We start from the raw sequence: 24,244 nt of genomic DNA, 5'->3' as shown, positions 1-24,244 counted from the left end.
TTCAAATTAAACCTTAACTGATGAAAAACACACACGACAAATCCACAATTTTTCTATTTATTTAACAAAGATTAAGCGGTGAAGTGAAGACTCCAGCAACACGTGAAATAACAGGAAACCACCTAGAATATTAAGTGCTGCTGGAGTCTTCACCAGATCTGCGGTCATCTCCATGCGCCTGGGAAGTCGGTGAAGTTGTGCCAGGAACATTTGGATCTTTAACAGAGATGAAGCCAAGATGGGGATGCTACGTCTGCAAGAAGAACATACAGTATACCTGCCTACCCAATGATCCAGCAGGTCCTGTGGGTACGAAAAGAGCCCCGATCATCAACCCTCCACAGCCGTGCTTCACAGTTAGATTGAGGTGTTTGATGTTCTGTTTTATGATCAAACATCTTTTACTTTGGTCTAATCCATTCAGAGAACATTGTCCCAGATCGCTTTAGTTTTATTCAGATGCTGCCATCTTGTTCTTTTTCAGAGAAGAGGCTTTCTGATTATGCCTTTTCCAAACAAGCCACAGTTTTTCTGTATTTTCTTTAATACAGTGCTTTAAAAACCTTGATGGTAATGGTTGCCTGTAGGGAGCTCTTGGGTTTTCATTGACCTTTGATTAAATTTGGGACATCCACACATGGGAGATAGCTAACTGGCCTGAATGTTTACCATCTTTTTCGCTCTGGAATATAGTTTAAATATTTTGGAAAAATCCTTATAACCCTTCCTAGATAGATGATTACCAAAATATGTTTATCTAATGTCATTGCCTGCGTCTTTCCATCTTGGTATTGTGTTAGTATACAGCTTTATTTTTATATATTTTGAATTTTTTTTTATTTAAATTGTTTTGTTACTGAAATAAATAAACCTGCCTTGCCTTGCCTTGCCTTGTGCATCAGAGCGGCGTACTGCTGAAACTACAGTTTTTATAGAGGCGACCAGACTGATGATGATCAATTAATCAGCACTGAGTTGCTACCTTCCCTCATAAACCACAGGAAAGCAACAAGGGTGTACTTAGCTTAGCTTTTTTAAATTTAGGATTTCTTTTAGTTCAATAAGTAATACAACTGTGCATCTACTTTGTCTTCATATTCAGAGTAATAAAAACGTTTTTTTTCCCTTCATATTTGCTGATTCAACCATAAAACGTAATGAAATCCCTTAATAGATGAACATTGATTTAAATGGCTGGATCCTTTGGAAAACAACACACTACAACGTAAGAATTCAAATATTTTTTTTTAATTTATTAATTTAATTATGTATTTCTATCTCCGCTGTCACCCACCCGAAAAATATAAATTGCGGTGTATTCAAAAAAAAAGAAAGAAAAAAGAAAGAAAGAAAGAAACAATGTAATCTTCTTCAACTGCATCATAGGAATCAATCAACATAATCGAAGATGCAATGATTATTATCATTATTACAATAATAATTCAACTAGCAGAATATCCACATTCATAACAAATCCATATATAACTGCAAAACACTCTTCAACACCACTCTTCCATTAATATACACAAAATCCCCAAAGGTCTGTCCTGTAAAACAACAATAGAGGAGATGGGAGGGGGGAAGGGGGGGCTATGGCTTGTAAAGGAGGGTGTGAAGATGTGTGACCAGCAGAGTTGATGGATCTATGGTTAGTAAGAGTAATAAGGAGGAGGCACACTTATTTAGTTAGGACCTATACAAAAACAAGCAGTTTTAAGTAATAACAGTATGCGTTCATGGACGGCTTCGCCTGCATAAAACGGCTCCATGAGCGGCAAGATTTGGGGAGCAAAAATTTCAAGAAACATATATAAGGGTTGTTGGATTAAATATATACCTATGAGTGACGACCACTCTCAAACATATATCATATAAACCAAAGGTGAGCGAACCCAAAGAAAAAGAAATGAATGCAGATTACGATTTTCAGGAGAGCAAAGAAAAAGGTCTCGGTGTGACTGCAAATATGTACAAACAATGCTTGCTCGCCCAAATCTTATCTAGAAAAGCTTTTAAGTTGGTCAGAAAATGAGTGCAAGCTTAATATTACGTGAGTAGCTTCCTATTGGAGAATGTAGCCAGAAGTGACAGGCCTCGCGGATATTCTAAGTCTGCGTGTAAAAAGTGCCTCTGATAGCTGTCAGTATAACGTGTAAAAACCTTTCCGTGCCTCAGTGTTCAGAACTTGAGAAGACCTGGTCATACAAAGAGAGAGAAACATTAGAGGAAAAAAAATAACTGTACAATCTGCATGTACAAACAAACTATATACACACAGACATACCATATATACACACATATCCGAGTATATACACCAGATTTAGCCGCCACGCACGCACATTTATACATTTATGTATGTACAAACACATTCACTCGTTTCAGCAGGACCTCTAACATGTCTCTCTCTGTTCTCATGTCAGGCAGAAACGGCAGGGAGGTTTTTTTTTTTTTTTCAGGTCGGACTGGTGTCAGTGGAGTCCAGCTGCAAAAATAAACAAACAGTTTTACAGCAATTCGACTAGAAATGTGGCCACGTTGAAAACGACAAGTTCGTCCACCTGCTCGGGTAAAAACTCTACCCAGCACACAGTCAGCGTGAAGCAAACGTCCGTATCCGGCACCTTTTCCAATCGTCCACAAATGGAGAGCTCCTCGGCGATTGTTGGAGGGGAAAACGTCCACTGATTATCTGTTTTTTTCAATAATACCCAAAAATAAAGAGCAGGCTGGTCACAGCAACGTGCAAACTGTCGTATAGGGGGAGTAGGTTGAACACAAGTTCATCCCTCAGTGCTTAAGAGCAACTTTGTTCTCAATCAGATTGTCTTAGTATGAAAACTCGGTTCATATAAAATGGATCTTCATCGGATTTTTTTTTATCAAGAAATAATTATCTCCTCCAGAAGATATGGGACGAAGAGTCTGTTTTTCCTTTAAATATCATAATAAGAGTAATCCGTTATAGAAATATAAATAACATTCTGTCCAGTTTTTCCCAAAGTCTTCCTCGAAGCAAGAGTTTTGTTCCTCAGCAGTTTTTGATATAGGCTGTGCATATTTAGTTTCCTTTAAAATGAAAGGGGACTCCAACTGAAAGCAAGGGCTAAAACATAAAGTCTGTGGAAATTCAAGAAAAAGACTAAAGTGGGACGAGGTTTGGACAAAGAGGAACCGATACTTGTAATAACAGAGCCAAGGAGAGGGAAATGAAAACTTTAAGTATGAGTTAGCGTTGACTGAAATAATAGGAAAAGTCAAGCACCTTTGAAATAGACTTTCGGTCTCTCTCTCTTGCTTTGAGAACCACGCTGCCCTTGGCGCGCGTGTGTTCCTCCGTCCTGCTGACTGATCAGACTGCATAGCTGTTCGTTGCATGCTCGGCAGGCTTGCAAACACCAGAAAACATGTCCTGCCCACCTTAAACAGGTGAAATTTGGATCCAACAGTGAAGCGTCAAACAGTTCTTTTTTTCCAAATCCCTTTGTCAAATCAGAGAGAGAGAGAGGGCCCGAGTAAAGTGAAAAAAATAAAAAAACGAAATAAATCCCAGCGTTTCCTTACATGGTCCGCTGGGGGTTTGCACCATCCCTAGAGACAAGAGAATAGGACCAACGGCCCAAGTTCTCCCTTTGTCAGCCAATCGCGTCACGAGAGAGGGCTCTGGACATTTGGCCATGCCACCCCGAAGACTGCCGATGGTGCATCAGCCAATTACGTTCCACATTGTCCTCCATGAAGCTTTGAGAGTGGCTAGAAGGGGGAGAGAAACAAGGGGAGACACAGAGAGAGAAGAAACGGGGCAGAGGTGCTTGATCAGATGCCGTTAAAGCATAGATATCGAGCGAGCATCTGCTCAGCGGCAGTCTCTCCAAAGCTGGACCCATCCTGTTTTTTTTTTTTTGCGTGTGTGCGTGTGTGTGTGTGTTCAGCTCTAAAGCAACTGCTTGTTTACCTGAGTCACTGAGGTATTTTCACAGCAATGTTAATTCAGGTCACGGATCATTCATCACACAGGTAGATTTCACAATGAAAGGAGAAAGTAGCCCTACGTGTCCCTGCGTTAAGACCGCCAGTTTTGGTTTGACATTCACCGGTTTTTAGCGTCGAACTCATCGTTCCCACCTCCTCTCGTGTCACTCGGCACATTTAAACAAGAATGCGAAGCAGACCGTGGAAACACACACGGATTACAACAGACAGTTCAAAATGAAAATGATATGAAGGCATGTTGGAAACACTTTAAACAATAGGACATTTTTACACGGATGAAACAACATTTATTCTCAAAAGTCATTTCAAGTTGTTCTAACACTGTCACCGTGAAATACACTTCTTTCTTTTAAATTAACAAATCTTATCAAAATAAGAACATTTTATAGTCTTTTTTAAAATGCGAGTGAAATATAATCAACCCTTTGGTTGAGCTCATTTATCTCAGGCACTTAATGGCTAATCTAAGACAATCTATATTGTTATAAATGTTCTATTTATATGGAAAAATATTATTTAATACATTCCACTGAATAACCATTAGCATCACTTGTCTTTATTTGCACATAAAGAAGCAGTTTGAGGGGAAGTCGTTGTAAAAAGTTACAGTTACGTCACTCAAAGTGAACTGATTGCATTTGCTGCAAAACTAAATCAAATAACTTGTCTGTAAGCTAATTTTTCTATTCTAAATGAAGGAGTTGCTTTTAATAGCTGTAAGTAACACCAGGAATTGAAATAGTGCAGATCTAGAAAGGGTAAAACAATCCCATTAGACACAGGAGCAAAACAGGATGCACAGAGAACAGAGACAGAGGCACATCAAGAACATGTTGGGGGGGGGGGGGGGGGCTTTTCAAAGACGGACTGCAGTGGGGGGGGGGGGGGACGACGACAGCGAGGCAGTGGTATGGCAGACACACAGACAGCTCACTTGGTAAGATGGCACCATTTGTTTCTGTTTAGCACCAGTTTATCATGTTTCAGTTCTGAGATTGAGAAGAGAAAAATCAAACGAGCTCAGTCCAAAAACAAGTAGTCCCTCCGGTTGAAGAGAGCAAAGCAAAGGTTCCCCACAACGTTTGTCTGTTTTCCTGCGTCTCAGACCTCCTAATTTAGTCCTCCCTCTAACAAAGCTAAGGTGGATGCCCAGGTGTACGTCTAGAGTTAAACCCTGTTGAAAATTGCTCAAAGGCACTGGGGAAAGTTCATCACCACGTCTCTACTGTAACAGCCTGGTGTGTTCAGCACATGGATGCGCCTTCAGCCCCTTGCAAACGTATTCACACTCGTTGTTGCACCTTTTCCCGTTTTGTCAGGTTACAACCACAGAACACAATGGATGGCATTGTGGTTTTATGTGATAGACCCGCACAAAGTGGAGCATAATTGTGAGAATGAAGATTTGAGGTATTTTCAACGGGGTAACAACCCTAAAAAGTGTGCATTTGTATTCACACCCTTTGCAACGATGCCCTGAAACAAAGTCGAGTGCAGCCAGTTAACTTTAAAAGCCCTAAAAAGCAGAGCCCACCTGTGTGTGATTTAATCTCGGTATAAATCCGGATGTTCTGTGACGTCTTCAGAGGTTTGAACATTAAAGATGAAACAGCATCATGAAGACCAATGAAGACAGCAGACAGGTCAGGGAGGAAGTTGTGGAAAATGTAAAACAGGGTTGAGTTTAAAAAATAAATATCCCGAGCTTTGAACTTCTCCCAGAGCTCTGATCCATCTCCTGAACGGGGAAAGTGGACGGCACAAGTGCACGCCCACCAAGACATGGAAGTCCATCTGAATTAGTCAAAGAAGCAGCCAAGAGTAAGTAAATGTGGAGCAGCTGCAGAGATCCAGAGCTAGGGTAGGATAAACTGTCGAAAAGACAATTTTTAATCATTCATAAATCTGGTCCTCATGGAAGGGAGGCCAGAAGAAAGCTGTTTTTTCATGTTGGGGACACAGCGAACCTTTTTGGAGATGAAATTTAAGCTTGGACTACATGCAACTCTTTGCGTGGCAGAAAGTGAAAGCTGCACATCACCCTGGCCACACGCTCACCGTGAGGAAAAACGGTGGTGGCAGCATCATGCTGTGGAGATACGTCTCTTCCACAGGGACAGTACGGCTGGTCAGAGTCGATGGGAAGATGAATGGTGCTAAATACAGACCAATCCTGGAAGAAAGTCTGTTCTTGGTGCAGTTGTTCACCTTAACAGATACGTACAATGGGAGCGTTTAAATCATAATCTTGCGTTTGAATGGTCCGGTCAAAGTCCAAACCTAAGTCCAGTTGAGAATCCGTGACCAGATTTGAAAACCGATGTTCTCCTCTCCGTCTGACTGGGCCTGAGAAATGTTGCAAAGACGAATCTGCAAAGATCTTAGTCTCTAGATGTGCAAATCTGGTTCAGACGTACCTTTAAAGACTTGCAGTGAAAGGTGGTTCTACTAATTAATAAATCTGGGGCTTGAATACAAACGGATGTTACACCTTTTTGACTTTTATCAGTAAAAACTTTAAAAACTATCCCTCCTTTTCCTTCTGCTTCACAATTATGCACCATTTTGTGTCTTTCACATAAAATGACAAAATACGTTTTTTATTTTGTCGTAAGGAGATAAATCGAGAACAGGTTTGAAAGGGTGTGAATACTTTTAAAAGGCACTGCTGGTCCATGAGATTGGTGGTTGTTTACAGCTCTTACTGCTTCCTCGGCGAAGGCTACTCTGAAGTCTTTGGGGTGAAAGTGTTCAGTGCTTGATCCTTATGTGATGGAGTCAAAGAGAGGCAATGAACTCAACGAGCAGGTTGGTTTGTCTGACAGACTCAAAGAAGGTGATAAAGTATCATCATCTTGTCCTGCAAGACGGATACTTTCTGAAGCTCCACGTGAGCATCAAGTCTATTGAAGAGCCCTTTGTGTTAAATGCACGATACAGTGTGATTATTATTCCTCTCCCTCACAGTGTTCTTCTCTCTCTTGCCCGGGTCATAAGGACACATGTTTGCTTTCAGGAAAGTCTCTTTTTTTTTCTATAAAATGGAAACAAAATGGGGACGGGAAGGGGTGGGGGGGTGGGGGGGGGGTGGGGGGTTATTCTCTCCTCTGTGCCATCTCTCTCTGATTTGGCTCCTCGTTGTTGTGTTTGACCTACTCCCCCTTTCAATCTGCAATTCCTGTAGTTGCCGTTGCTGTGGATCCAGTTGCCTGTGGAGCTGTCTTTAGATTGCCACGGAGCTCTTCATTCTGACTAGGCTGCGGATCAGGAGTGGGTGAGGAGGGAAGGTCTACGATCTGGGGGAGGCCTCCATTGTTGGGCGATGTGCCGGAGAAAATGCCAGAGGAAGAGATTCTGGGGCCTTGATCGTTGATTAGCGCTCCTCCTTGTTTTCCTCCTCCTCCTCCTCCTCCTCCCCCTTGAGTTTTCACACCGGGGTCTGCTGAACCCAGGGAGGAAAGCTGGGCCTCCTAGCGAGATAGAGAGAGAGGGGAAGGGAAAGAGGAGTGGGAGCAGGGAGACATGGTCGTAGGAGAAATGCCATTCAATGAACGATGGGAGGGATGATGAGTTATAATAAGGATGTGTCCAATAAGGTCATGTTGAGAAAATAATATTCAGAACCGGGGGCGAAAAAAAAAAAAAAAAAAAAGCAGGCGCAATCAGTCAAAAACGGTAAGAGAACAAGAAAGAAAGCGTGTGATTTGAAATGGGAAAATGTCAACATTTAAACATAGTAAGAGTGTGTGGGAGGGAAGACATGTAAAAAATGATGATCGAAGCAGAAAGCAGGAAGGAATCATAAAGTAAAAATAAAAAAAAGGATATGATTAGGGGTCAGAGGAGGAGACACAGAGAGAGGAGAGAAAGAGCCCAATGAGTAACGAGGCCGATGCATGACGAACACCAATAGAAATGGCAGCACAGGAAAAGGGACACAGAGAAAGAGGAGATGAAGGGGTGTTAACATTCTTCAAGGCCAAAAAGATCCCGAGTCTCCTGGGATGAGAAGTGAGGAGTGTTTGTCGTGTTTGTCGTGTTTGTCGTGTGACGGGCATCAGGCAACGCCAGGAGGTTTCCGTACCAGTGAGCACAGATCAAGCAAACACCTAAAGGTTCCTGCAAAACTTAAATACCAACCACGTTCCAAAGAAAACATCTTACGTTTACTAAAACACTAAAGGATCAACTTAGACCTGTAAGCATGCAAGCCACATCGGCGTCAGCGCCACATCTGAGAAGCAATAAAGCACAAAATCCCCAAAGATTGTTAGCATTTCCAAACAGAATCTACCAACTTAACGCTAACAGAGCTGCTGCACTCATATGCTTAAGTAGGAGCTTTAGATTAGTAAGCAAGCAAAACACTTAAAACCTTAACAAGATACATTTTTTTTTTAATGATATTAAAGTTCCTGTGAAACTGCTTTTAATTGGTTAATATCTCGCTCTCCCTTGTCTGGAGTCCAGGTAAAGATCTGGTAGATACCCAGCTCACAGTCCACGGTTGGACATGTCTAAGCCGTCTTTGATTCGCATTAAACGTAATCTAAAAGAGAGCAGCTGATGGACATGAAAGTGAAGATTTAGACTGAGATCTGCACTGAGCAAAGATTGATAGGACAAATAAAACTATTCTGGGCACTGGGGTCTTATCTGACACGGTTTTGCTTCATGATGTCCAGTTCAACTTCAACATTACTGTTTACTGCTGCTTACCCATAAAAGCCAAATATTTCCTTGATATTTGTATTGTTTCTTAGATTTTTCTGTCTTTTTAGGAGGTCATCCATGATTTCTATTTTAATGCATTTATGTGGTGCTTCATATGTGTTTTGATACATTTGACGCGTATTAATGATGCTATACATATAAACGCATCCTGCAAACTTAATGATTCTTAGATTGATTTCATATTCTCCCACATAAATACAAATTCAAGTGCTCTGATATCTTGCAGTCATCTTGTCATATGCAGAGTCGTTTTGCTAACGATGTTTCTTGTAACAGTGAAGGCCTGCAGCTTTTGTGGTTGGAAATTATGATTCTTCCTGAAAAGTTGAACTCTGAACTCTGACCCTTAAGGCTTCCAGGAAGCATCTTGTTTTCAGTGCACGCCTTTTACAGCTCAATGTTCCCCACGACGCCACACATGAGACAAAATTACATTTTTGTTCTGCCTGTTAGTTTAATATGTCAGTTATTATCCCCATTATCACAATTATGTCCGAATTCTTTCACTGTATTTTTTAGATTACTTATGAGGAAGCCCAAAAAAATGTAATTAAAAAGCCTTCATCAGATTAAGCAGAATGCAGTAGGGAGGTATATTAAATGCTAAAAAATACTTTCTGAGACAACTTTTGATTTATTATCATTTCATGATTAACTAAATTTGTCTTTATTGCACCATAATACTTTAGTTGTATGTTGTTGGATCTGAATGTTACAATATAACAAATATATTAAATGTATTGGTATAAGTTGTTTGAACTGAATTTGAACTGGATTGCAATCATCAGGCATAATGTTATGACCACTGACCTAATACTGTCTTGGTCCCCCTGCTGTTGATAGAAGCGCCCTGGCCCAACAAAGCGAGCAGCACAATAGAACCCTGAAGGTGTGCAGGCGTTTCTGACACCAAGATGTCTGCAGAAGATTCTTCAGAACCAGTAAGCAGTGAGCTGGGCCCTCCACCGATTGGACTTGCTTGTCCAGCACATGCTACATGTGCTCAATTGAGATCTGGGGAATTTGGAAGCCATGTCGGCACCTCAAGCAAGTCGTTGTGCTTCTCAAACCATTCCTGCTTTGTGCCAGGATGCATTATGCTGCTGAACCAGGTCTTATTGAGAGAACATTGGGTTTTGCATGGTTTGAAACAATGCTATATGTCTCAGACTGGATGGTAGGACCCAATGTTTTCCTCCAGAACGTTGTCCAAAGCATCACAATGTATCCGCCCGCTTGCTTTCTTCCCTCATCACATTGTGACGCCTCGTGTTTTTAAGGTAAGCATTGCATACACACCTGGCCATCCACAACGTTACCTTCTTAAATGGTTTTTAGGGCCACAGCAGATGCTCATATTCACATTGTTGGCATTTTTGCCGATTAAGAGCGGTCAACACGAGAACATAAGAGCAGCTATGCAGCCATTGTCGACCTGCTTAAATCCAGATGTCTGCCCATATTTCCTGCTTTTTTTTCCTGGCCATGGTACAATGATAAAGAGACAATAAGTGTTATTTACATCACCTGTTGGTGGTCATAATGTTAAGCCTGATCGGAGTACAATAGACCTGCTTGTCTCATTGGTGCTACAAATGAAATGATTGCAAACATTTTAGCTGTTGCCCCTCCTAGACTTGCTCAATATAACACTTTATACTTATAAATGTGTTAAAGTAGCAGTATCCTATTTCAAAGGCATGTTTATGTTACACAATAGTGATGCAGTGATGGAGAAGAATACATTTTTTTTTTATATTTTAGTGCATTCCCTGAGAAAATGCAAAAATAAAATGTGAAGAAGAGGAGCTTTTGTTTGTGCTTATAAAGATGTAATCTTTTCATTTTTAAAAGTCAACTGAAACTACTACTTTTATTATTAATATTACTTAGCAATAATCAGTACAACTAAGGTTTTAAATAATTTTGCACAGTTTTCCTTTGCACTTGTGTCAAAGACAATTCCTGTCACCTCTTTGAAAACATGACCTTTTAATGAACTTTTTTGTCCCCATTAGCGTTGATCGCCGTCTGCCCTGACTTTTTGGGTCAGACATTTTGAAAGATTGCTTAAAAACAGCACAAATAACTGCAGTACATAAGTGAATTGGTCAAATCTGAACAGCAATGTTATTTATTTATTGACACAGAAAAGCAGATCATAATTGTAGACAAATTTTACTGTGTTTCTCTGAAGTGCTTTTACATGTCCAGTACGGCATGTAAATGATCATGGTCTGACGTAAAGGAAAGAAAGCAGGGGTTGGAGAGCATGTCTGAAATGGTCTCTGTGTGAACAGACTCAAGCCTGGCACATATTCCGTGGGAACTTTAAGGTTAATCTGTTTTACTCTTTTCTAACCATGAAAGGAGGGAAATACATCAAGATGAGGCCACTCCTTACTGGAGCTCTCAAATATATAGTTTGGGTTTTCTGAAGTGGAGTTCGGTTGTGTGGTTAACCATCAGTATCGTCCCTGCAGCAAATCAGGAACAGTTTTGCCACGGGATACTTTACCGTGGGCAGCTTTACCCATCCTACATGGGCATGGGCGAACTTTACTGATAGTGATGAAGAGGGGGCGTTGCCAAAAGGTAAAGCCTTTAATTTGCCAGTTGATTTACGTTAACCTGTCTTAAGCTGGTCATTGGAGAATTTTACTTTACAAAAGTAACTTTAAGTGCTTTCCCTACAGGATTGCTAGAGGACTGCGTAGAAATCAATAAACATCTCTCAAATGTAGCAAGGATCATTTCTGGACACCTTCCAGGTGTGTTCCACTGGGGGAAGACCTTGTGCCAGACTCAGGACATTAAAATGTTATTTCTTTAGATGTGTTTTCCAAAAGCTGTTAAACAAAGCAAAGATTTTAACATAGCTTTTTCAAACATTACTTCCACGTTATTTTACTGTGCATACAGCAATGCAAGTGTCTCAAAAGTTCCCAGACAGTGTATCCTTTCTGCAAGATAACAGCCTGCAGGTATTTGTTAAAGTTCTCAAACAGTATCTGTCAGGTCTCCTCAACAAAAGGTCATCATTTAATGAGCTTTTGTTGAAATTCCCAGTTCCAGATGCCACGACTCATCCCAAAGCACAATAATCCCAGTGTTGTTTTCCACTGTGGGAACGTTGTACTTTTGGTTACACCCTTAACCTCGTTCTCAAAACAAGCAATGTATCTATGGCCAAAATTTCAAATTTCCTCCTATTTGACCAAAGGACAAGTTTCAATCATGCATAATCTGTCCTCAGGTTGTCATTGGCATTCCTAAAGCTGTCTTACTGTAAGCAGTGGATGTGCTGGGCGCGTAAACGTTAGCGGCGCGGCTAACGCACATGTTTTTAAAAGCGGTAAATAATAATATGCTCCACAGCTACGTGTTTCTGCGAAGAGAGGAATGTTTGCACCCAGTAGAAGGTGCACCTTGTTATTCTTTCCCCTCATTGACGAGATCTTCTGAGAGGACAGGAGAAAGCTCAGGGCCAATGGGTGCATCATATCTACCAGCAGCGTCAACAATCCCCTTGTGGCCAAACTGTGACTCGACTAATATTTTGGGATACTTTCGGAAGTGAACTTTGACACAGGAAGTTGTTTTGCTGTTTACTCCTTGCCAAACAGTAGCGTCTACATGTCTGGAATTAGAACCTCAACCTATTATGCATCTAGTGTAAATATGCTGACTGATCAGAACGGAAAGCTAACCTACGTGCTGAACGCGTGCTGCTTTGCTGGACTTACGTACAGTATTTGCTACCTTAAAGGTGACTCCTCTGCAGAAATTGAGTTTTGAGTGGTCTACAAAATTAAAGTCCATTCATGTGCAGATTTCTATAGGCTGTCTTCGTCAAGGCTACAGTTCAAGACTTGGCTTAGTCATTCACTAGTGTTTATATGTTGTTCTATGGTCCTTAGACACATGTCTCACTAGTTTTGAAGTCTTTGGGAAGCTACTTATGCCAGGTTGGTTTTTGCATGCTGTGGCTCTCTGGCTACATTCACATTACAGGTCTTGACGGTCAATTTCGTTTTTATACTGAAATCAGAATTTCTTTAACTTTTATTTTGCATGGTTGTTCATACTACTAATTGAATAGGACCCCCCCACCCCAGACTTCAGTCTGAACAGTTTAAGAACCCAAAAGTGACCCACATGCACAGATAACAGAAGAAGAAAGTAGATGTAACTCAGCAGCACAGTGTTTACGGATGTAATTGTTACTGTAAGTGTTCAATAAAGCTTTGTTTTAGAAAACTGTAACAGTGAATACCGGCACCTCTGTGTTATTATACATACGTTATTAAGCAATGGGATTTTAAGAGCACATTATAACAAGACGTTTGCATAGCTACGACGACTACTGCTGTCTGTGTGACGGATAAAAGACGGATAAAATGCGATCGTTCAGACTGCGGACCTTTGGAAAAAGATCCGATACTTTTTTTAGGTCAAAAGATCGGAATTAGGTCGTTCGCACTGCCGGGATAAAGACGGGACAAAGATGGTATTTTGGTCGCATTTGCCTGCTGTGTGAATGTAGCCTCAGATGTCCTCTCATCGTGGTACTTTCCCACTCCAGTTCTTGACACTTTGGGATGCTGTGATAACTTTGTATATCCTTCTCCTGCTTTGTGGACATCGTCGTGTCTGAACAGATCTCTGTTATTTCTGCCGTGATGCTTTCTCAAGTGAAAGCTTGAACCGTCACTGAGCTTTTTACAGTGAGACTAAGCTGGGACAGGTCCGGTAAAACCCTACTTTTACAAGCCTATAGCATTACCAGGTTAAAACACATCACTGCACAAACAGTGGTTTGAGGAACAGCTGAATAAAAAGGTCAGTAATTAGGAGGGCTGACACTGACCCCGCTTTTTCTGAAATAGTTGTTTTGTAGAAGAAATTGTGTCTTTCGTAGCAAAAACTAGTATGTTTAAAAATGCTTTGTTTCTCGCTCATTTTGGGGAGTAGATAACTTTGTCCTGAATGGTGCAACTGGCTTGGGAAAACATCAGCGTTCCCCCACAACGGAAGGTGTACAGAAGTGAAATAAGGGAACTGTGGGGACCTCTGTTCAATCACTTCGACCTTTGTTCGCTTTGCTATCCGGTCAGAACGTCTGTTTCTCTGACCAGAAATGGTTCACACAACTATACAGCAGACTGGACACCCTCAACCTCCCACTTCAAACACTCCTTTCTCTTTACCAAACATCAAGCTGCTGATACATGTTGAAATGGCGAGGCGTGGATTTGTCTGGAAATTGCTGGACATAATGCGTGGCATGTTTTTTTTTTTTTTTATCTTAGCCCCTAAAAGTTGCATGCATGAGATTCCTTTATGTGCAACATATACGAGGTATGAATTCTTGCAATGTGAGTGGAATGAAGTGCCGTAAAAGAGAGACAGAAAGGAAGAGCAACAGCTTGCATCCAGTAGAAAAAAAAGGAAAGATTAAAAGCAAATTATCACCAGATATATATGTATTTTTTTTTTTTTGTATCTGGTGGTTGTGATCCCTTTAAGCTGAAGGGTTTGTTTTGTTTAAAAAGATGGAAAAAGAAACAACCAAACAGGTCAAATTTGCCCCAAAACTTTTCTGCGAACTGCCTTTTCTCTTCTCAATCAGAACCAAACAAACGAAAAAAAAACACTTTAAAGTTCTAACTGGTGCTATAAACAGGAATAGGATGCCAGTAACACAACCTGGGTGACAACTGTCCTGTGACTCTCAAACACAACCCACAGCGCGGTTTAATACTCATGTGTAGGCTGATACACATGTCTATTAAAGCCAGAAATCAGGCAGGTGGACAAGAAACATGGCAAAATGTTGACTGACATCCTTTTTAACTTACCAAACGTGCATAGCTCTTTGTGGATGTGGCGTTTATTAATTTACTTAGTTAGAGGATTGTGGCCTTTCAGTGTAATGGCAATGAGGTTTTCAGTACTGGAGACAGGAACACAGCACATCGAGTGGTACACGTCACCTCTATCTACTCCAATTTGGACGGAGGACTGGGTCCTTCTCAACCCAACGTTAAAAATTGGAACCTGCCATATTTATGGAGTTCATGACTAACGAGACTTAAACCTTTATGCTGGTTAAAGAGCTCTAACTTCCTGGCAAAGGAAACCAACATCGAAACACGGGATGAGTGTTGGACATCGTCTGACACAGACAGCTGGCTCACATCAACAATCAACCAAACACAATCGGATGCCGGACAGATACACAAACACATAGATATTCAAACACAAACTCACTGAAAGACACAGAAAGCACAGAAAAACGTGGGCACAGTCATCGGTGTTCTTGAGGGAAGGATTGGGACAGATACGGAGATTTCACACAATTCCCAGTGTTTATCAGAGGGTGTGGTGGTGATGATGATGGTGATGATGATGATGATGATGAGGGTGGGGAGGGGGTGGATGAAAGCCTGGAGGCAAATGTCAGCAGATGTGTGTTCAGGGAATGCATAGTGACAGAAAACAAAGCAAAAAAAAAAAAAAAACATGGCATTTATAGAAATAAGGTAGAGTTAAAAGAGAATCAAAGCGGGCCTTTTGGATCATTTACAGACAGATTCACCGACAAGAATGAAGACATTTTAAAAGTTGATTTTTGGGGCCAGAAAAAAAGAGCCCAAAACAGTGACATGCCTCATGTCTTGCTCGCAAATCTGTGCTGAAGTTTGTGGAGCCATGAAATAAGTGCTTGTGTGAATATATTATCGTTTTTTTTTTGTTTTTTTTTGTCAAAAAGTATTTTGCAATCAAACGACATGGAGAATGTTTTCCTTTTTAAATGTGCAAAAAGAAAAAACTGCATGGTAATCTCTATTTCTTTGCCCCCATCTCATCCTATCCCTAAAATCCTCCGGCGTCACCCAAACCCTCTGGATGCTGGTCTTCACTGCCTCTTCTGTGACCTTCCTCTTCCCTTTTACATGGCAGATCTATTTTCAACATTCTCCGTCTAATATATTCTCTTTCTCTCCTCTGCGCATGTCCAAACCATCTCTGATCTCTCCAGCTTTCTCTGCAAACTGCTTAACCTGAAGTATCATCCATCCATGCTCTCACTGATTGGGTTTCGCTTATCCGACATGTCCAGGACGGAATCCCAGACGTCCCACTTCCCAGCAACACTCTCCTGCTTATAATGGGGGATCCTAATCCATTCCCAGGCCTGAGGGGATGTGCATTCCTTCCAGGGTATTCTGGGGCTGCCCTAGGTCTGCTTCCACAGGCAGGCACACAGGAGTCCTCCTGACCAGAGCCCTTCACATCTGAACTAATCGGCTTTTGCGCCCAATTCTAACATATCAGATCCTCTTTGTGTCCATTTCAATCACTCTAAAATAAAATATTAGGAGTGTTTCTCTCAGTTAAACCTCTTTTCCATCAACTCCACCCTGCCTGTCCTCTTCTTCGTCCTCTCTTGTGCACGGCCCTTTGCTTTGGATGGCACCCCCCGCGACCCCATGAGGGAGAAGCGGTTTGGAAAATGGATGGATGGATGGATGGTTAACCCCGGAGACTCTCGGCGTTCACAGATCATGGTGTTCATACTCCCTGCTGGACCTGCCAATCACTGCTGCAAACAAATATATGGTCAGAGCTGATCAATGCCAGGCTATTGGTTAACCTCACACCTCACCGCTGTCTGGCTGACTGTGCACATCTCCCGCTCCACCCTCACATACTTCTGACTTCCTCCTACAGCGATTCCTCCCCTAATTTCCCGTCTCTAGATCCATAAAAACAATGCAGCTCGGTCTGAGCCTCTCGCTATATTCCTCCACCGTGTCTGTAGTGGTGACCTGAAACGTGCAGCTTCTTAATCCCCATTTATCTTACCCTACTTTAAATGTGTATTCAATGTTTAAGGTAAGTTCAATTTGCTATTGCAAATTATTAAAAAATAATCCAGAATTCCTTATTAATTTAGGTCGATATTGTTGCTGATTACAAGTGAGAGCAAAATTGGTTTTCATGTGGCGAGAACAACAGTTTTACACGGACATTTTTAACCAGCATAAACCACATATTTATTATATTTTTGCAAAGAAACCTGGTCATGTGATTTGCCAAGAAATAAAGAAAAACAGAAGTTTTCATTCTGAGGTCATCTGAGTCGTTAGAGGTCTGTCACAGAAAAGATGCAACTTTTTAGGGAAACAATATTTACAATTTACAGCTTCCTTCTTACCATGCAAACATAAACCTACATTTTTCTTACAAATTAACAATTAATTAGTTAAATTGCTCAGTCTAATCTTTTCATGCTGCTGCAGAAATTATTTTCTACTCCTTAGCAAATGCTTCATTTTAGCCTCTTTTCCTTTAAATCCCCACTTTCTTCGTTCATTTTGTGTTGCAAAACATTTCTCTTATCAAACGTTTTCATTTTTGGTATTTTTATTTTATTTTCTGATTTTCTAATTTTGCACATTACTCTTCTCACGGCAACATTTATTTTCCTGTTTTTCCCTTAATCTGTATTAACCTTATCTTGTCTTGGTTTGTTTTTTTTTATGCCAAATTTAGCAGGTGAAAGTTCTTGGATCTGCCTGTTTTCTTTGTGCCTTTTCTTTTTCTGTTGCAATCGGTTTGTCACAAAGAGAAACAGTTTCTTTCATTAAATCAACTTCAAATATCCAAAAAGTTAGCACAGTTTGAAAGGCAGAGTATGGGATTTAAGCTCCAACAAATATTTTAGGCTCAGCATTCCTCCTTTCGTCCTCTGCTAAACCTTTTCTTTACTTTTTAAAGGAGCCAGTTCACAAAGTGCTGCCACAGTCCCGTACTGGACAAGAAACGAGTATTGAAACAGGCAAAGCTCATTTCAAGAAAACATCCAGAAAGCCTTAAAAACAGATCAGAACCACTTCAAGAGATTTCGAGAAATATTCACACCATGAAAACTACTTTTGGGATGACTTGAAACTCCACAGAAATTAAATTAAACCATTGTGGAATTAAAATATTTTACATTTGTTTTACCTAAAGTGTATAATGTCACTATTTAGAATTTGATTATTATTGTTTTATTTGTGCATCAAAATCTGCAGCCGTCTCGCTGGTCTAGTCAGATTGATGGCTTTGGATTGAAGCGTTGCAATCCACACTTGTCTCCAGATCTGAGCCTTTACTTTCCAGAATCAGAAGATTATGGAAAGCAGTTCCAGAAAGTAAGGTTCTGTAAAAGTTTTAAAACTAATTCACAAAGTAACACCCACAAATTCCAGGTTCTAAGTTAGCAAGAAATCAACCTGCAAGTTCATGGAAAGTGACCTAAAATGTCCAAAATACAACCTAAAGTCTGTAAAGGTAAACTGCTAATTTCAGAAAGTAACTAACCTGAAACGTAGCATATAACTTCTATAATGTAACTTGTACATTTTATAAAAGCAACATGTAAGTTCCAGAAATTATCATTTAGGTTATATAAATGTAATATGTTTGTTCCCTATATTAAGGTAAAAGTTCTGTAAGGGTAACCTGTGTGTTGTGAAAACTAACCTGTAACTGCTGGCAGGTAAAGTTTCATCAACATTACATTAACTTCTGTTTGGAAATAGACTTTGGATTTTGTGATTTTGTAATCGATTATTTTGCAATCGATGATTTTGTAATCGATGATTTTGTGATTTTGTAATCAATTACTCCCCCCTTGTTCTCCCTAAGTTTGTTCAAAAGTTTCTGAAACTCTCAATTCTTTATTTTTAACATCTCCTTTCTATATATTGAACTATTTTAATGTTTTCCCCCCTTTTGTTACACAGTAGACTCGGTTAAAACTACAAAGCTGCACATATGCTCCAGCCTCCGAATGGTATAGCACTTTAAATACTTTAAATCTTTGAAAATTCTTTGTTGTCACTTTCTCCCTCAGTGCAAGCATTCTGTGACAGACCGCTTGGTATTTAACAGCGAAGATGAGCGGGAAAGTAAAAAGCGTTGGCCTGCAGTGGATCTGACAGGGTGCTGCTTGTGGACGGGGATGAACACAGAACAGGAGAAGTGGAAAAGACGCAGCGGTGATGGATGGAGAGTGACAGCTTGGCGGTTTGGGTTATTACCTGGGTACTCGGGGTGGGACAGGCGCAAGTCGGGGCTGCACTAGGATGGACTGACGCCTCCCCTAAGAGAAATCACCGTATCTCATCAACATAGGAGGAGAGGAGAGGAAAGGACAGGAAAGGAAAGGAAGGCTGAAAGTAGGAGGCGGGAGGAGGGAGCCAAAATCAGGAGGGAAAGCTTGTTTGTGAGACGGAAGGATCCAGAAGGGCAGTGAGGGTCAAGGAAAAAATACAATAGCCACCCAAACTTCACACACAAAATGCACAACACAAAGTGAACAAAAAAACAAGAACATGAATATATACAGAAAATCCTTCCTGGGGCACATTTACATAGAGACACGGAACGTCACGGCGAACGCACTAAACTGTTTCAGATCCTTAACAGCCTGAAAGCCTCACAACAGCATGCCATGCAGTTCATCATTAGCAAGTCATGCAGCGGGAGAACAAAAAGGTGTTAATTCGTGCAACCCCACAACGACATCTGGATGTGATAACGGCTGATTAACTGGCTTCACAGCTGAATCTGGAACATCCCCTGCTTCAGAGAGGGAGAGAACATGCCCTTTTTCAAACATGCGTCAGAGAGATAAATGCAGAGTCAGCGCGGTGAAATCCCCACAATATATTTCTATCACTGCATTTATAAAAAAAACACAGTCAGAAACATGGTTCAGGATTCTGTTTCAAAGGAAGAGCCGCGTTGCTCACACAACAAGTCAGACACTCATAAACGATGCAACAGAGAGCGCAGGAGAAAATTCATTCATCTGAACTTAAAAACACATAAAGTAGTAGGACAGAAACCTTTTTCCCATCAAGCAAAAACTCATTGAAACAGATATTTAAAATCAAATAGATAAATACTACCCATAAAACGCAGTCCAAATATTGTCTATATCCATGATGGCTGATATTATTATTATTATTCATTCATTAAAAAAAATGGCAGCTTTTATTGGAGTAAATATGACATTATAATTTCTTGTTTAATTTATGGCCAATTAAATGACCACTCAGCGTAGGTTATCAGAAATTTGACTTTTGTTTCTGTAATGATTATACTGCTGTAGTTGAAGGACGATGAAGGCAGGTCGCTCGGTTCCTTCGTCACTTTGTTTCCCCAACAGAAGTAATAGTTTAGTCCCATTCAAAGCCCAACTTCATTTATTTCATTGTCTATCTTTTTATTTGCAATAATATTAAGTATTTTAATAAAACGTGAAATTAACTAGATACTAAACTGTAACTAAAATTGTGCTTTTTTTAGGGACTAAACCAGGAATCTGCAGCCTTTCTGATCCAAAGTCCACCAGTCCAGCTGAATAAAACTCGTTTAGAGCCACAAATGTTACATCCCCTTTCTGAAAAAAGACAACTTATAATTTATGTCTATGACTATTTCTGTTTTTAGGTTAAAAGAAGGAAAAACAAAACTTTTGGGAAAAGGTGATGAATACAAGGTTTCCAACCTAATGGCAAAAATAATAAATTTAAAAAATATTACTGGTACGTTTAGTATTATTCTGCTATGGACATTAAATTAAATTTTATCAATGAAAAGAGATACAATCTGTTAAAACCTTATGTTATTGTATTAATATAAAAAACAAATCATCTTGTGGTTCTAAAGGTCCAAAGAGCAACTTTAAATCGGAGCCACAGCGGTGCAGAGCCCTGCGTCAGACTAACAGACCAGTTTAATAATCATGAGATCCTGTAGATGACAGCCCCTCTTTTATTCGTCCTGCTGTTATGGTTCACATGTCAGGGAGGAAGAAATCATAATCAATACAAAATAAAATCAATTATATTTAAAATATGATTACAATATGTACCAATAAGATCAGAAACAAAAAATTCTCTTTCTTTTGACTCGTTATCCTCTCAGGTTACATGATCCATGCTTGCATACACAGATGATTACTTTAAATCATCGGCTGTAAAAGCTTGTCTGCAAAGAGCCTGGGTGACCCTGAGTGTAAGAGATCTTCAATCACATATTAGGTACATGCATTTGTTCAGTGTAGTTTTTTTTTAGGCTTTGCCAATGAAAACTGCTGTAATTTTAAGAGATACATTTCCAAACATCAAAGGAAATGTACGATTAAGGGAAATATGTAGGGGAAATTGCAATTTCTTTAGGGATTTTTTATTAGCATAACATAAACTGTTTATATTGTCAAAAGAAAGAACCAACAAAACTGGTTTTGAAGCAGGTTTGCAGCTACATAGGATTAAAAAATTATTTTGGATGCAATTTTCAATTTGTGCCACTAGAGGCTCCCCTAAATGCAGGTTTCACTCAGTTCATGTCTCATTTATAGTTGGTGAATCTGAGGATATTTATAGTAATATTTCTCTTATTATAATTTATTATTTAATCAAGCAACTGAAAAAATATGCATTTTACTTTGAGTAGTCAACTGTCAACTTTCATAGTTGAATTTAGGTTAATTCAAATTTATTTAATTCAAACTCTAATACCTTGTTGCATGAGGCAACTTGGTAATTAAACTTTAATCTGATTCTGAAACTTTTACTGAATTATAAAAAAATGATTCACAAACATAAGGTTAGTCTGGGAGTTTTATAACCAGCTCAGCAAATGCAGGTCAGAGATCAATTTTAACTAATAACAAAACAGGGAAATGGTTACAAAATAAGAAGCATAATCTGAGTTTTGGTTCTTTCTCATTTAGATAATTAACATTTAACACTTTTTACTTTATTAACACATTTTAGGCCATAATATTACTGTATCGCACTTAACAGAGTCAAAATGTTTTACCTCTACAAATAGAAGAAATCTACATTATTCCTTTATATTCCAGGATTTCATGATGCCACACTACAAACACCATTTATCCTAAATATAAAAAAGTGCATAGTTTGCACTTGCCATGATGAGTGGCATCAGAAAAACTGTTGAGGATTGTATCTGTAAACCTGAGATAACATTCAGAAGGCATTACCATGGTCCGTTATAATAAAACCTATTAACCTGAATTAAAGCTCCCGTGCCTAAATGGAGTTTTCTTCACATTTGCACAGTTACATCCTTTAGTTTCAGCCTTTGCTGGCGCTGAGATTACAAAGGATCAAAAGGGTCTCAATGTTCAAAGGTATCAGGAGCACCTAATAAAGGATTTTCACATTATTTATATACAATAGTGCAGTGAAGACACTCAAAGTCTGAAAGAAGAGCTTGGAAAACATTATCAGTAAAACCTATGCACATTTCTCCAGATCTGATGAAAAGAAACGTCTAAAATTTCAACAGAAACGCAGCAGAAGCTGCAGGAATTTCTGTCACCTGCCGGTTAGATTCTACATAAAAAACAAAAAAACATAAAAATAAAACTGAAGTAATAATTTCTGAACCAATAGAGGAGAAATCCAGAGTTAGCTCACAGCTTCAGCTGCTTCAGCTAGGAACCACTGATCAGACCTGAAACCTGGGAGTAGTGATGGACTCACACCTGAACCTCCATCTAAAGACAATCAGATGGAGGTTGTAGAACCTGGAGAACATTTCCAGGATTAAAGGACTGATGTCTCAGCAGGATCTGGAAAAACTAATCCATGTTTATCTTTAGTAGAACTGATCACTGAGAACATGGACCCGGTTCTGAAGTCCTCACTAAGACTAAGAACGTAGAGAACATGGACCTGGTTCTGAAGTCCTTCCATGGCTCCCTGGATCTCAGAGAATAGACTTTAAAATCCTTCTGTTAGTCTATAAATCCCTGAATTAGCACCTAAATACATCACAGACTTGTTATCAGGGCATCAACCCTCCAGACCACTCAGGTCTTCTGGCTCCAGCCTGCTCTGCAGAACCAGAACCAGAACCAGAACCAGACATGGAGAAGCAGCATTTAGTTCCTATGCTCCACTGATCTGGAACAAACTCCCAGAAAACTGGAAAAGTGCTGAAAGCCTGAGTTCCTTTAAAATAAGGTTAAAAACCTTTGTTTAGTTGCCTTTGAATATTAATGTTCAATTTAAACTGTTTTATTTCACTGAAACATCATCAGATTAAGTTTGTAGTCCAATTTATCTTAACCTGCTGCTATTATTCCTCTGTAATGTAATGTTTCCTTTCTGATGTTCTGTTCACGTTCAGCACTTTGAGTTGTCTTGATGCTGAAATGTGCTACAAATAAAGCTTCCTTGCCTCACTGCAGAACACCAGCATCCTCAGGAGAGCCAGTCAGACCTTAGAGTTTGATAGACTGTTGCTTTGATTACCTTAAATAATTTAAATCGATAAAAACTGAGATTGTTTGAGGCAAAAAGCGAGGTCTGTAAAGTGGCTGATGTTTTTTAACAGCATTATGTTACAGGAGGGCCATAAAAATAACATGAAATCTGATACTGAACGTACATTTAGAGGCCATAAAATAGAGAAAATTGTCGAATTTTTTATGTAAGTCTAAAACCCAGCTGTGAGGAAACATCAAAAAACTTTTCAGATGCATATAAAGCAGCAATGACTTTAATATTCAACACATGTGGAGATAAATATTGTGTATTTTTTACTCTTTTAGGGATTCTTTAACTTTTGTCTACTATGTCAGGTCCATGGTTAAAGGACACAACCAGACGGAGCAATCCCTCCGATGACCGGTGTTTTTCTCAGCCACATCTCTGCAGAGCATTACGTGTGTCGTTACCCTAACACGGACTTACTATATTTACAGAATGACTCATTCTTTAAAGGAGCCTGGTTTAATGTGACAGCGTAAGGGAAGGGGGAGGGTTGAGACCATGCAACGAAAAGCACCGCAGCAACGAGGCTCCTGAAGACACTCAGGACGCTAAGATTTCATGTGTCCCAGGGCCCTGCATGGTTTTATTTCAGGGCTTCTGACCTCCCAAACATGGCCGGGAGCGACGTCAGACAGGAGGAGCTGCAGGCCTGCCGGACCCAGACAGACTTTTTAATTGGCTGAGCTCAGGAACGAGAGCAGCGGCGGTCTTTCATCGTCAGAGCTCGCAGACGGATGACATTCAAACCCAAACATAGAGGACAGGTCAGGGACAGGGCAAGCCAGTCAGGAGAGGGACCGCATACACACAGCAGACAACAGCAAAGGGACGGGGAAGAAAGAGAAGAGCAAAGCAGAAAGGGGAAATAACACGGGCCAACGTACGGAACCGACGAGAGAAGAAGCCGTCTCACAGACCTGATCTGCAAAAATCCTGGTTTTTGGCTCATAAATGGCTCCTCCCCTTATTTCATCCTCCACAGCCACGAGTCTTGGAAGCAGGGAGAGAGGGAGAGAGAGAGGGAGAGAGAGAGGATTGGGGAGGGGGGTGGGGGGACAGAAAGAGAGGGAGTATTATGAATCCAGGCTTAACAAAACGTTGAGCAGATGCATCTGCAACATCTGAATCATCAAAACCATGCTGAT

The 24,244-nt window shown here is 40.1% G+C and overlaps 1 protein-coding gene across 11 annotated transcripts in view; it reads right to left on the bottom strand.

Annotated features, from left to right (window-relative positions):
• Positions 1-1,047: 1,047 nt before the first annotated feature.
• Positions 1,048-24,244, bottom strand: part of syngap1b (synaptic Ras GTPase activating protein 1b) — a 259,686-nt gene continuing 236,489 nt past the window's right edge. For 6 of the 11 annotated variants that reach the window (XM_021323653.2, XM_036135450.1, XM_021323641.2 and 3 more), the window contains 2 exons: positions 24,017-24,089; positions 6,584-7,460 (listed from right to left, as the gene is read on the bottom strand). In XM_021323653.2, the coding sequence (XP_021179328.2) occupies positions 7,155-7,460; positions 24,017-24,089 (379 nt within the window). In that variant the 3' untranslated portion in view covers positions 6,584-7,154. Of the gene's footprint in view, positions 3,751-6,583; positions 7,461-18,821; positions 18,884-23,983; positions 24,090-24,244 lie in introns of those variants that run through there. The other 5 variants (XM_036135451.1, XM_036135454.1, XM_036135455.1 and 2 more) reach the window with 5 other exon arrangements.

This window comes from Fundulus heteroclitus, chromosome 3, assembly GCF_011125445.2.
Source record: "Fundulus heteroclitus isolate FHET01 chromosome 3, MU-UCD_Fhet_4.1, whole genome shotgun sequence".
NCBI classification, from domain to species: Eukaryota; Metazoa; Chordata; class Actinopteri; order Cyprinodontiformes; family Fundulidae; genus Fundulus; species Fundulus heteroclitus.
The sequence above is the reverse complement of the archived record's forward strand: the minus strand, read 5'-3'. Positions and strand labels throughout refer to the sequence as shown.